The 13,768-nt window shown below is 41.8% G+C and overlaps 1 protein-coding gene across 1 annotated transcript in view; it reads right to left on the bottom strand.

The window, feature by feature from the left end:
* Window positions 1-775: 775 nt before the first annotated feature.
* Window positions 776-13,768, bottom strand: part of ADAMTS5 (ADAM metallopeptidase with thrombospondin type 1 motif 5) — a gene marked incomplete at its 5' end in the record, with an annotated part of 32,807 nt that continues 19,814 nt past the window's right edge. Inside the window, 6 exons of the mRNA XM_084201074.1 lie at window positions 776-1,406; window positions 4,724-4,899; window positions 5,545-5,720; window positions 6,146-6,329; window positions 7,475-7,758; window positions 11,479-11,646. Coding sequence (XP_084057200.1) covers window positions 842-1,406; window positions 4,724-4,899; window positions 5,545-5,720; window positions 6,146-6,329; window positions 7,475-7,758; window positions 11,479-11,646 — 1,553 coding nt within the window. The 3' untranslated portion in view covers window positions 776-841. The remainder of the gene's footprint in view (window positions 1,407-4,723; window positions 4,900-5,544; window positions 5,721-6,145; window positions 6,330-7,474; window positions 7,759-11,478; window positions 11,647-13,768) is intronic.

Genomic DNA, 13,768 nt, shown 5'->3' with positions numbered 1-13,768 from the left:
CACAAACTCCACCTGCAGCCAGCTCCTCCTTGGGTGCATGCCTGACACACACACGAGGAGGAGCTGCTGATGCTCCTCCTGCTGGAGCAGTGGGGAGTTCCCTGCTCTGCAAGCTGCTGCAAGGCTCCTCCTGAGAATTTTGGGGTGGAAACACAGGATTTGTCAGACATTAATGATATACTGTCAGGAAATTCCTATCACGGAAACGTATTTCCTTTTGTCAAAACCAAAAGTTATCACTTTTTAAAACCAGCAGCAAGCTCTTCATTTTCCAGTAAAACATCTGTGGCCCTTTCTGAAGGATGGACCAAGTCCACAAGGGCTGCAGATATACTTTGGTCAATCATTTTGCTTATGTAGTTTGTCTTTTGATTTCTTTAATAGAAGGAAGTGATATAAAGTGATATACCAACTGAAAGATATTTACAAAACAGTATAAAATAAGCTACTGTGGGATCATGGGGACGTGTGACATTTCCTAAGGACATACTGTAGTAGAGGTAGGTGAAAAAAGGGGAGATGATTCTGTAACCTTCAAATATCCCAGGATCCTCCATTCACTAGTTTTACTTCTTTTGCATTATTTTATTTGACGATTTTGCAGACACAGAGGGCTTATAACAACTTTAACGCTTACTTTCTTTGACATATTAAGACCACCCTACTATTATTTAAAGCAGTGCACATCTTCATTTGGTCCAAACAGGCAGATTCTGCCCATAATTAGAGACTGAACACAAGTACTTTGAAGCCTTTGCTTCTGTCTGTGTGGGCAGACCTGACACCAGTATGCCAACAGCGGCTTACTCAAACCTCTTTGAGAGCAGCTCACCACCACAGGTTAGCACTTTTTCAGCAAGCACTGTTTGAACGCTGAGGGTCTCTGGGAGAGCAGACATCCCTTGGCCAGTTTCCCGTGCCCGTCCTTGCACTGCACAGTCCTGGTGTGCCAGCCCGTGTCGCACGTTCGAGAGCAGGAGAGCCACGGCCCCGTCACCCAGCGGGGCTGCGCGGCCTGAGCCGTCACCTTGCCGCCGCCGCCGGGGACGGAGTTTGGCAGCTGGCCCTGTTTCTTTGGCACGAAGAAGCTGTAGCGCACGTCCACGGGCTGCGTGGGGTCGGTGGCCAGGATCTGCACGATCAGGATCTCCTTGGTGGCCGAGTGGCCCATGGCGTGCAGGAAGTCGTCCTTGTGGCTCCAGCCGCTGTAGTTCATGACGGTGCCGTTGATGTCGATGATGGTTTCCGAGGTGGAGATCATGTACTTGCCGTTGACCAGGTACTCCCCGTTCTTCTTCTTCAGGGCCAGGTAGGCCGTGAACCTGCTCTGGTCCTTGCCCTTGAACTGCCGCACCTTGATGTGGGTCGCCCCTTCGGGGATCTTCACCACGTCCGTGTAGCCCTTGCTGAAGGGAGAGAAAGAAGGAAGAGTCTCACTGCAACGCCTCACAAAGTCACTGGCATGACACAGAATCACAGCACCAAGCAGGCTGGGACACATCTTTCAGTCCAACCTATGGACAACAACATCTTGCTTCATTTCAGTTCAGGCCACCTGGATTTTCCCTAAGATTAATTTAACCGGGTTCCACTCTTGGCCTGCTGTGCTGTTCCCCAAGAAGCTTCTACTGCACTCCTTGCACATTGCTTAATCTTTTGCTTTAGGGACAGTTTGACGTGGGTCAGATACCGGAGGAATGAAAAATAACAGATAGCTTATAGATTTCAGCAAAGGGTGGGAGATATGAAATACGATGCACGCGCTGCCTGCCAAGGAAAAGATAATGAGATATGCATTGGTTACAGCTGTTTCTTGCTGTCTTTGCTATAATGATGATTAAGGAAAGCACGAGCAGAGGAACAGCTGGGTAGAGGTACCTTGGGAACATTTAAAAATAGTCTTGATCACCGAGGAAAAATTTGTTCACTTTGAAATTTATAAAGCCAAAGATTAATCGTCAAGTGTCTAATAAGAGGGGCACCCAAAGACTTCATTTGTGCCACCACGGAATTCTCCATTAGTTATGAACTATCTCAACTGGGATTTAGAAAAAGAGATTAAACTCTTTTAGCAAAAGTGACAAGCATTCAAAACCTGCAAGTGTGCTGGAATTTATCACTATCTCAAGTATGTTATTTTAACTTTACTGATATATAGAAAACAATTTAAAGGCTTTACATAGCTGTAAGCTACCAGCTGGACACATTGGAGATGTGTTTTCATTCCTAAACCCGTGACAAGGCCATCCTGAAAGTACCTCATATCTTACAGGTTTCATGAGAAAATACATGAAAAGTACATAAAAGTGATGGCATCTCCTTTGGGATTGTTTAAAGAACAGACTGCTAATTTTGAGCATTTTTGGCTGCACAAGTAGAGACTGCAGATATTACAAATGAAACATTTGTGCTGATACCCTGCTATTTCCAGCAGTTATGGGACAATGACTTAAGACTCCATTGATTTAGCACCTCCATAAAGCTGGAGCAATATGGTGTGAATCCCAGGCTGGGGACTCTGCTCTAAAGCACTGCACAAATATTTTTACATGAGAGTTGCCAGAATAACTCAGTTCAAACATGTCATTAAAATTACAAAATCATTTGTTCAAAACCTACAAGCAGTCCTGGAAAATTCAAGTTGTCTGCACGAAGAGCTCTAATGCTCCATGTGCACAGAAAAGCATGTACAGATTAATTCCCCTCTTTCCCAACTTCTGATAATTTGGCTTTACAGCTTTCTAAACAAAAATCCTAGGAAGCAGATTTCCCAGAAGATTCAGTTTTGCTTGCTTTAAAAGAAAAAAAAAAGCACAAACAAATGTTGTCATGGCAATTGTCTGCAATGGGAAATATTGGTTTTGCCTTGTAGATTTAAATTTCCCTGTACATTTCGTGCACAGATTGTTGAAGTTTATAGTGGACAGCAACAAGGGAGCTGTCATTTTTCAGTGGTGGAAAGATGATTTTTGTACCAGCACTGCCCTTTCAAACAAAACTGTAAGAACAGTTTACAGACAAATAAGATTTAACTATTTTAATCGGGGGTTTATTTTAACGTCAATTACTTGCAGAGAAGAATTGCCCCAGACAACATTTCCAGTAAAAATAAATCAGCAGTCCCAAATCCAATCAAAATCATATTAGAACATAAATTTACCGTCTGGCCAGTCTCACGACAATTAAAAGCATGATTTGAGGAGTAAGATGGTAACTTCACAGGGATAATTATAATAAATCTCTCCATTTCCAAGTGTATCTATGGTACAAATCTGGCCTCCCTGAAATTCATGGAGCCTCTCTAACACTTCTCCCGGAGCTTGATTATTGCCAAATCACATGAAATACATCTCCCACTGTCAACTTCACTTAAGACATTCCCAGACATCCTAGTATTTACAAATTGGAAAAGATTTGGTTTATGTAATTACTAATTTGGTTGGAAAGCCACTCTTTTTGGCAGAGGTGTTTTGGCATTGTTAGGTGAGCAATCATTGGTTTACCAAGAAGAAGATTAGTTATGTTTATTTTAAGAATAAATTCACTCTCCAAGCAATTTTTGACTGCTATTAATCAGTCTGTTGAAATGTATAGAAATAAAAGATCATTTCAGGAGTCAGATTTCAACTTCTGGTAGCTTTCAACATGCTATGTAAGAATTTGGAAGTTATAAAATCAAGTTCATGTATAAAAGATGCTTAACACAGTCACAGATTCTGAATAGAAACTGTCAACTAAAAGTTCCTATGTGTAGATCAGTCCTTTGAAATCTTGGACTATGTATAAATGAGGATTAAAAATCCAAATTTTTCTACGAATTTTAAGAATCGAAGAAGGAAAAAAAATTAGTTGACAGAATGGACTTACTTGAGATTGGTCTATCAGTACTGGCCCCAGCGTGGTGAGGGAAAACCATGGCAGCAATTCCTTTTATTTTACTTATATTAATTTTTATTACAGTTAGAATATGAACTCTGAGAGAAAAATGGCACGTGGATAAATGCCATATATATTTTGACTTTAAAAATTCCATCTGGAGATTGGTATTATGCCAGTGGACATGAAGGGATATGAAGATATAGTCATGAGTAAGCTGATGATATTTCTGATATCTCATCTATTTACCTGAACTCCACACATATTCAGCAGTGGGAAAAGGGAATTTTTGGGTATAATCTCTCTCAGCTGTTAAGGAAGGAGTTTACAGCTGTCTGCTTCTTTGCACTTCTAATACAAGGAATGTTTGTCACAAAATCAGGTGGGATGTCCTCAGTGCCACTCAAAATAGACAAGATGAAAAAGCACTCTCAGGGTGTAGCTTGCTAATGGAGCAACAAGGGAGAAATGCAAAATTTCAGAGGGATGCAGATAATTCTGACCCAAACAACTTTCCGATTCACCTCTCTCTTCCTTTTCCTCTGTCCTCTAGGAACCACGATCCATCTGACACAGCAAGATTTGCAAGTGGCATGAGTTGCTATTCCTGCTTCACTGGCACTTTGTGTCAGAAATGAGCTGGGTGCAGTGTTTTGCCAGTTGGTGCTTTGCCAATTTCAGGATAATGCTAGGAGCCAGCTGTGCACATCTGGAAACTGCAATAAGCTACAGGCAGTGTGGTTTTTCCCCCATGTGAAAGCAAATTGCATTTAGAGGCGGAAAGCAAGCAGCACGCGGCAGAGTAACTACTTGCACAACAAGATGCACTTGCTGTTGAGATCAGTACCTCTTTTTGGTGAAGGTTCCCATGACTTTTGTGCAACTGGAATTGTCTCCTCCACACACCCCACACTTGTCATACTGGAGCTTGGATCCAATGATGCCATCACAGCCCGTTCGGATGCATTTCCCTCGCACACAGACTGAGTTGCTGTAGGGTCGACACTCCGTGCCATCCGTGACCTGGCAAGCAAATAAAACTTGGTTCAGACTGCCACAGAGATTTGTGGATTTGGATCCACCTGGCAAAACCCAGTTCCTTAATGAAGTCACCAACTCAGAGCAGGTTGCCTCCCCCGACAGATCACACTGAGCTTCTCTAATACTCATGGTAAAAAAGCAGATGAAATGTAGCTAAAGGACAAAAGCAAGGACAGGTAACTCTCAGTTTGGATTGCATCTGATAGAACAAATTGAGCATCAGTCACATCTGTTCCACTCATTATCCTATGCTAACTGGTTCTTAAGGAATTACTCTAGACTCCTTAAACACAGTTCAGGGTTAGATGTACTCTTTTCTCCTAATACTCTTTTTCCTTCAGAAAACCCCATAATGACTACAGGCAGAAAGCCCTTTATGCACTACTGAAAACTACCTAGCACAGAGAGGCCCATAATTTTCATGCATTCACATACTGAGATATGGAAAAACTTGCCTCATTTTCTGGCCCTAAGGTACAACCACTGGATCAAACCCTTAAATCTGATCACACAGTTAAATATTTGCATCACATAATTAACTTCTTTTCCCTGGTTGTAGGGAAAGATTTCTAAAATATGGGACACTTCTAAGCTGGAGCATGAAACCCTGACTGGAGCTGCCATTACCTTCTGAGAAAATACCACATAATAGCCGGTTCCTTTGGCTCGGCAGGTGAGCTTGCAGACGTCTCCAGGCAGAACTCCAGCATACTTGGGGACCCATTCCACAAAAGTCTTGACCCCCTTTGCATCAGACTGATAGCCATTCCTTGCTTCACACTGCTCTTGTCGGAAGGATTTAGCTGTGGAATTATTCACGTCATTAGTGGCTATTTCAGACCATGCTGCAAATATCATTATGACCATCTATTATTCCAATTTCTTTCCTACATCATTTTTAAGTTATGTCACACCACTTCTTTACTTAGAACTGGCCTTCCAATCCCTCTACTGTTTTAGCTTGGAAATCTCCCAGTGGCATAACAAGCAGTAAAGGCCTGAAGTTTGCATGATGTTTTATTTTAAAGGACTGACTTTTTTCGCTTTCTCTATGGCATCCAGGGCAAGGCGTGGATGAAGAATTAGGATATTGTACTAATGCTGAAAATCTTGCCTTGATAAATACAATCTGGGGAGGCTACAGTGAGCCTTTGCTGTGTGGTTTCAGGGCAGATAACCAGTGATTAGTGTCTGTGAAGGGGGAGGGCTGGAGCAGGGGGGCACTCACCGTTGGCAGGGCAGGGGGTGACGTTGCAGGAGCGGTAGATGGCCCGCTTGCCTGTGCAGTATCTCCCGTTGTTCCTGGGGGCTGGGTTGTTGCAGTGGCGATAGGCAAACTGAACTCCCCCTCCACAGGTACGGGAGCACTGTCCCCAGGGGCCCCAGGATCCCCAGTTGCCATGGCTTGAAGCCTGAAAAACACATGAACAGCAGGAGGTGAGTTCATCATCCAAGCCTGAATGCAGCTGCTGCCTCAAAGTCACTGCTAATGTTTTCCTCAACTGAAGGCAATTCCTTCAGTTGGCCATCCAGGGAAAATAGGTGTTAGGAACCTTCCTGCTCCCAGCAAAGTTAATTTCTATCTTTTATTTGCATGCTGATGACATCTCATTTGCACTGTGGGTGCAAAGCCAATGCTGGGCCTTGCTCCACACAGCCGCCTTCAGCCTCTTCACAGAACACACCCACGGTTTCATGGGCTGCTCTCTTATTTTTTGCTATTCCTACCAAAAAGGTCTCTTAAACTGGCTCCAAGGGGTTCACCTCCCAGAATATACCCATACTGCTAATCTGAGATTAATTAAATCCAGCTATTGTGATGTGTAGGTATTGCTTGGAATTACTGGCAAGAGATGGAGCTGTCAACTCTGCTACATTGGCTATAGTATTGCAGAATCATGTAGAAGCATAGAAATCAATTAAAAAGGGTAAAGAAATCCATTTTAAAAGTGTTAGAAATGCTGTGTCTTGATTTGAATGGCTCCCATAGTTTGCAAATATTTTCACAAAGTTCTACAAGTCCACATCTCTTCTGTGTGTGTAACAGAAGGGACTCCTGTCTACCCAGAGAATGTAGAAGTATCTGAACTGTGCAGCTGACAGCTCTCATGGGGCTGATGGTTCTTCAGATGTATAGAGTAGATGGGTTTTCTGTCACTGGAAGCAAAAACTTTTTTGATCCAGAAGTTATATTCTGGATTAATTTCATCTGCCCTTTTCCTCATTAGAATTAGGGGCCTGGGGCCTTTCAGATGAGGGCTGTAAGTTAAATGTGGAGATGAGATTTATCTTGCTTTCCGTGCCAGGTCAGAAAGCCATGTCCTGATAAGTGTCATTTACTGAATGGGAAAATCACCACCTCCAGTTTTCTGGGAACAAAGGCTTTCCTTAAGGAAGAAAATACACTTCCTGAATCTCAGCAGCATTTTCTCTACATCCCTCACCAACAACACCCCAATTACATGCTAAAAAAAGCAAGGCAGCTTTCAATCTGACTCCCACAAAAACCGGCCCCTCCGAGGGATCACCTTTTCCAATTCCTCTTGGGGTAACCTACCGAGTAGTATTTCTTCTTGGTTTTGTCCACGCATTTCCCTTGGAGGCAGATCCTTCCTTTTCCACAGGGGGTTCCCTCAACGGCGGGCAGCTTCTTGGTGAGGCAGACCATCTGTCCCTGGCGCACCACGGCGCACCAGAGGCGCGAGCACACGTCCATGCCGGGGCACACCGTGTACTCGGCGCCGAACGCCAGCTTGCACTGCCGGATGGCGTCGTACGTCTGCCCCGGCAGCTCCTCGGGGCCCACGATGTGCTTCCTGGGCTGGTCCAGCAGGCAGCTCCCTACAAGAGCAAGCCAAGGTGTTCTTCACTCAGTTTTTTACTGTTCTTTTCCCTGCAGTGCTGCAATATTGTTTTGCAACAGCGAGCCTCGTTGAAGGGATGGTGATGTGAAGATTATGAGGTGGTAGCACGTTTTCACAAGGTCAAACTGCTGCCACTGTGTTCTGACCGTGCTGCTGAGCTGCCTGTTCCCAGCTTGAGGTGTAAATGAGTTTTACCCAGGTCCTGTTGGCCTTTCAATCCTTTACGCAAGACTCGGAACACATTCCGCGCTATTTATCGGTTTGTGATTTAAGGAGCGAGCTAGACTCATGTAAGCAAGACTCAAAGCAAGCACAGTTGTAATTTGAGTTTTAAATCAGGATGTCAGAAATAGTAAAGCTTCTAAAGGGATGCCAGAAAAATCAAAAAGCACAGACTTGTAGCCAATGAGGCCAAAAAACCCAAAAAAAAACCAGATAGAAAAATCAAAATTTCTACCAGGCTAAAGGAAAAATATAAGCTGGGTATCAAAACTAATGCTGCCACTAAAGCCGGACTGAATTTTTCTTCTAAGGAATGATACTTGGCTGCTTATGGAACTAGTTTGAAAAGGGTTATGTATTTTATACAAAAACCTATAAATAACAGGAAGAAAAAATTGCATGAATGTAGAGATTTGTATTTGTGTTTTAAGGTCTGCAGTGGTCAAGATTTCTCTGGCACACTCTAAAAATGAGAATTCACATTTATGTTCTAGGTATCTTCTGATAGCTGGTTTTTTTTTTACTATTGAAAACCTCACTTGTTGACATGCAGAACTATTTATTCAGTGTAACCTCTTTTACACTTCATGAAAGGGATATGTGGTCTGGGCAAGCTTCACTCATCGTCGGCCAAAATAACTCACCACAATTTACCTCACTTTGGAACCCACACCAGAGTTCTTCACTTGCATCATGGCTGAAAAAAGCCTATCTATAAAACCCTCACTATTTACACAAAATGGAATAGAATTTCAAGCTATGGCAGGGAGTTTAAGCAAACCAAATACACCATTTCTCAATAGCTTGAGTATTCCTTCCAAAACACACACTTACTGCAACTGTTCTGCTCTTCTAAAGACTAATGCCAATTAGCCAAATTAGCCAAAAATTCTTTCTGTGTGATGACTTGCAACCAAAAACTGTCTTGTTAAACCTGTTCCATTTGCTGACCCTGATTTACCCTAGCCTTCTATTTAATCTGGATTATGCTGAAATTTTAATGCACACAAGGCGTGCCAATGCTAGCTGTCATGACATAAAGATAAATAAAAATACCCAGGGTTGTTGTAGTGTAAAATATTACAGCTGTGATGAGGAGTAAGGAAGCACCTATATTTCTTCCTGGAGTTTCTGGACATAATTTGCAAAAGTTCTGGCAAAAATACACTTTGTAAAAGTAAACAGCAGTGGAGATCCTCCTTTATATACCTTATGAGAAGGGAGAAAGCAACTGAAATGTGAGGGCAGTGGTGGGAAGGCTGTATTATGTCAATATTCAGTATTATACACTGCTTTTGTATGCCTTAGTTTATCAAGCTCCCAAGCAGAGCTGGTTTTCAGTATTTTAAAACACCCTAATAACACTTCCTTTTGACTGGAAATACAAATGTAGAGAAAAAGGAAAGAAAAGTCTCATCCTTGGATATACACATGTGTCAGTCATTTCAATTTCACAAGCTCACACAGCAAATATAGCATGAGATCCAAACTTCTCCTTAACTGAGGGAAGTTGACTTAACTGAGGCAATCTCTACAAAGCCAGGTGCTCCAGCTGATCTCACATGATAAATTCAAAACTGAAGATAGGGAAGGCCCCACAGGATTCCCCACAGAAAAAAACCCCATCTTTATACGGGTAGACTGTAGCAGTGTCTGTGTTTAGACAGGGTGCAGAGAACTGCAGGTGTTTTTACCAGCAGCTGGTCCAACCTCCTGCTTGTCATGGCCCCTTGTGGGAGGGCAGAGAGGGCTTCAATTCTGCATTACATTTCAACATCCAGAGCATATACATACTGCTATTTCCATTTTTTTTTTTTTTTTGTCCTGGGCAGCAAAGAACATCTTTGCTGGAATAGAGCAACATTGTGCCCTGGAATAGAGCAACATTGTTGGCTGATGACAGTGCTAATTAAGCCATCTCATTATCTCTCTCAATGCCATGTGTAATATATCTTGGGGAAAAAAAAAAGACGGAACAAGATCTGTGCAGGAAGCAGATAAGCAGGATATAAATTAATTAAAATACAAACAGTCCTTGTTCCAGGTTGCACAGAGCACTGGGACTGAACACACCAAGTCCCAAGCAACCATCCCACAGCCTGGTGGTTGGCATGACAATAAAGGCAATTAGTACCTTTGGAAAGGCTTTGCTAAAAGCAGATGGATATAAATGTCACTCTCCTCTGGACAGGAACTGAACCTTTTCTTCCTAAATGTCAAACTGTTGTCTGGGGTCATCTCATGAATGCAAAAAAAATGGTGATACTATGACAGAGCTGTTTATTGTACTCAGAGCAGGCCCCAGGAGACAGGGAATCAGCACCTTGATCCTCCCCAGCCCCCTGGCTGACCTTGGACGAGACATTTCCGCTGGGATTTACTCAGCTGACTTCATGTAATGCTGGTGTCTGCAGTGCACCCAGCTGTCAGGTGTTTCACTGCTGAGCAAAATCAGTTTATGGTGTCATTCAGCACCACTCATGTCCCCAGTGCTGCTGAGGCCACTGATTGTCAAATCAAGTTTTCAAATAATTTGAAGTCAAATTATTGACTTCCACTTCAACTTAATGTAAGTTTGTATTCTGCTAGGACAAATCTCTGATTAAAAAAAAAATGGGGAAATTATAAATTTCTACAGAAAAGAAGACTTACTTAGAAAAGGTCTCTGAATGGCTAATCCATCAAAAAAGGATATTCCTTAAATATGCATTTGAAATCACACCAATAGCATCAGCAATACAGTTAATTCCCAGAGGACTACAGACCTACATGATGAGAGGTTCAAATTTGCCATGAATAATTTCATTATATCAATAACTCTTGAAGACCACACACCTAAATGATGGCTGCTCATGAACTGAGGAGAAAACAGTTCCTTACACTCTCTGAGAGGTCATTCATGATGGTGGGAGAGTTACCTCAGTAACTCAAAAGGGAAAGTTCTCTTCGTTTGTGGAAATTAATTTGGCACTATTAAATCAATGCCAGAGCAATACGGACCATAAAATAGGATAGTACAGATTAATGGATCTAATAAAATTGAGAGAAAAAATTAAGTCATTCAAAGAAAAATATTTCAGAGAGCACTGAAATCAGCCAGCAAAATACTTAAAAGCAAATCTTTACATTCAGCAGACACACCATACATTTATCCATAAGCATTTTGGTTACCATAACAACTTGATCCATTCACTCAATTATGTAATTTTTATCTCAGCATTTTGGAATTTGAGTGGTTTGTTTAATAACTGCAGTTGCTTTGGGAGCAAAGTGAAGACTTTAAAATTCATTACAGAGTGAAGTTGAAGACTATGCTTTTTTAATTCTACTTTTGGAAAATGAAACTTCTGTCCTTATTCCCTGAGGGGTAAATGTCATATTTAGAAAGTAAGCTGCTTTAAAATGTTCTTATTAAAAAATACAGATTGACAATAAAAAGTACCATGTAGCTGACACAGGAAGTGATAACACATACCGTGGCCATCATCAAAGAATTCTGTGATAGTTGCTGAAGTGCACTTGGACCAGGGTTTTGAAGCATCAATGCTGGTCAGAATGGAGGACATGAGGCGCTTGTCTTCCATGGAACCAAAGTTCTCCTCACAGAACTTGGAGTCATCATGGGAAAGCCCAAGCAAGTGCCCTGTGGAAATGAAACAAATAAAATTAAATGACTATCCAGAGTTTACCAGCTGGAGCTCACAGTCATGTGAAGGAAGGGAACTGTACTCATATTTATCAACAATTGATTTCTAAATGTTTTTCCAAATCACCTTCAGCAAGAAAAACTTTGTGAAAATGTTCTGCAACTGTCTAGAAGGTGCTACATCTTTTTAAACAGCTAAAAATAAAAGTATTTATGATGCAACTAAACAAAGGGTAGAAGAATGAATGGGAATAAAGCTGCAGAGAGCTGAAGCCTGAACTTAATACTCAAAACGTTCAGCCTAAGTCAGAAGTTGATTAATAAGATATGCAGGGCTAAACCAAGAGTGCTTTAACAATAAGGACAAGACCACCCATCAAAGCCACTGCAGAGATAAAAGCCTTATGCCCTGAAAGGGATTCATTCTGCAAGATTTGGCCTTTTCTTTTTTCAGGTAAGTAAAACCATTTCTGTTTGGCAATACTTCCTATATAAGGCCAGATAAAGCTGTTTTAATGCTGCACTGAGACACTGAATATCAGGAGGTACACGTCAAGTTTCAATCTGATACAGCACTACATACAAAGACTTGCTCGGAAGAGATGACAACAGCTTTGTTTCATTCCAGATAAATGCTGGTGTTGAGCAAAACAATTCACTGCTAAGATTATTATTTCAAACTGACAGATTCTTCTGACAGAGTAACCAAATAATCAGAGTAACCAAAATCTCTGGAAATGGGCTGAGCATTCAATACATTGTATTTACATCGTATTTACTGATCCAAGACTGCTCACAGTTGCAGAAATTACCTCACTGCAGAATGTTTGTGAAATAAGGCAATGAGGGTCTCTCAGTGGAAAAGGAGTGTAAGTCTTTGCCTTGGAACTAAACAGCCCTGGGTGAATAAAAAAAGCTGGAGCACTGATCCAAAGAGTTTGGCTGAGCATTCAGCACTGATTCAGTGTGGGATATGAATGATAGTTGGGTGCTCACCAGCAGCTCCAGGATGTAATTTTTCAGAGTGCTCAGCATTTTATAGCACCATTCAGAACTACCCAGAATTCTGTGACATGGAGCTTTCAGTCCTGCAGGGCAGAACTGCAGTTTGTCACAGCCTCTGGTACCACCCTATCCATTCGGCCTTTTTCTGACCTAGAGATGGGGCAATTGAGAGGTGTTTAAAAACTTTTATTCCATTTTCAGTGTCATGAGAAGGGTGAGACAATACAGATGTTATAATTCACACCATCACAATCAGAAGCCAACTATTTCCTAATTACAGTACGCTATAAGTGTTTCTTGGCCTGTCAGCTTTTGTCACACCATGCTGTAAATGCCTTAAAGCCAACCATCTAAAACTACCCCTCGTGGGTCCTACTACAATGCATCTTTCACAGTTTTATTTCTCCAAAGACCTAGTCTTATTTGTAAGGCCACCCTTTGAAACTTTTTTCTAGTTCCATTTCAATCTTCCATCAGAAGGTAGTTTCCACCTTCTGTCAGACTTTAAAAATTCTCTACAAATTCATTTCCCACACCACTCTGCAGCACTTTCCCCGTGTAAGCTGCAGTTTTGCTCTCCAGACAAATCCCTTGATTGCATAACTGTACTTCACTCTTCAGAACTGTTCATTTTCTGCTAAGGACATCCCATGTTAGTACATAACTAAACAATACAGTGCACATAGTCACAGCCTGTTAATGCTCCTGCAGCTTGGGCTGCTCTCGAATTTCTCTGCTACCTATGACATCTTTTTTTCTCCCTCATAAACACAAATAAAAAAATATCCTTTGGATATGAGGAAGCTTGCAGGTCAATGTTAAACTCTTCACTTTGAGCAAAAACACTGAGGATTTATTCATAACACCGTTGCAATTTAGCCTTCCTCCTCAGAAAAAAGCCTGGACAGCCTCAATTTGAATTGAGGCTGGAGAATTTCAGAGTAAATAAATAAAATGAAATGCTTCTCAGGCCACTGTTCAGCACAGAACATTTCATCCCAAATACTTTGGCAAAAGCAGAGGAATCTGAAACAGGGTCATCTCCTGGAAAGTGTCAGGCTACTGAATTCACCTTTAATGAGAGAGCAGCATAACTTCTCTGCTTTACAGTGAT

The sequence above is a fragment of the Fringilla coelebs genome, assembly GCF_963513975.1.
Source record: "Fringilla coelebs genome assembly, chromosome: 2".
In the NCBI taxonomy this organism is placed as follows: Eukaryota; Metazoa; Chordata; class Aves; order Passeriformes; family Fringillidae; genus Fringilla; species Fringilla coelebs.
This window is presented reverse-complemented; position numbering and strand designations above follow the sequence as displayed.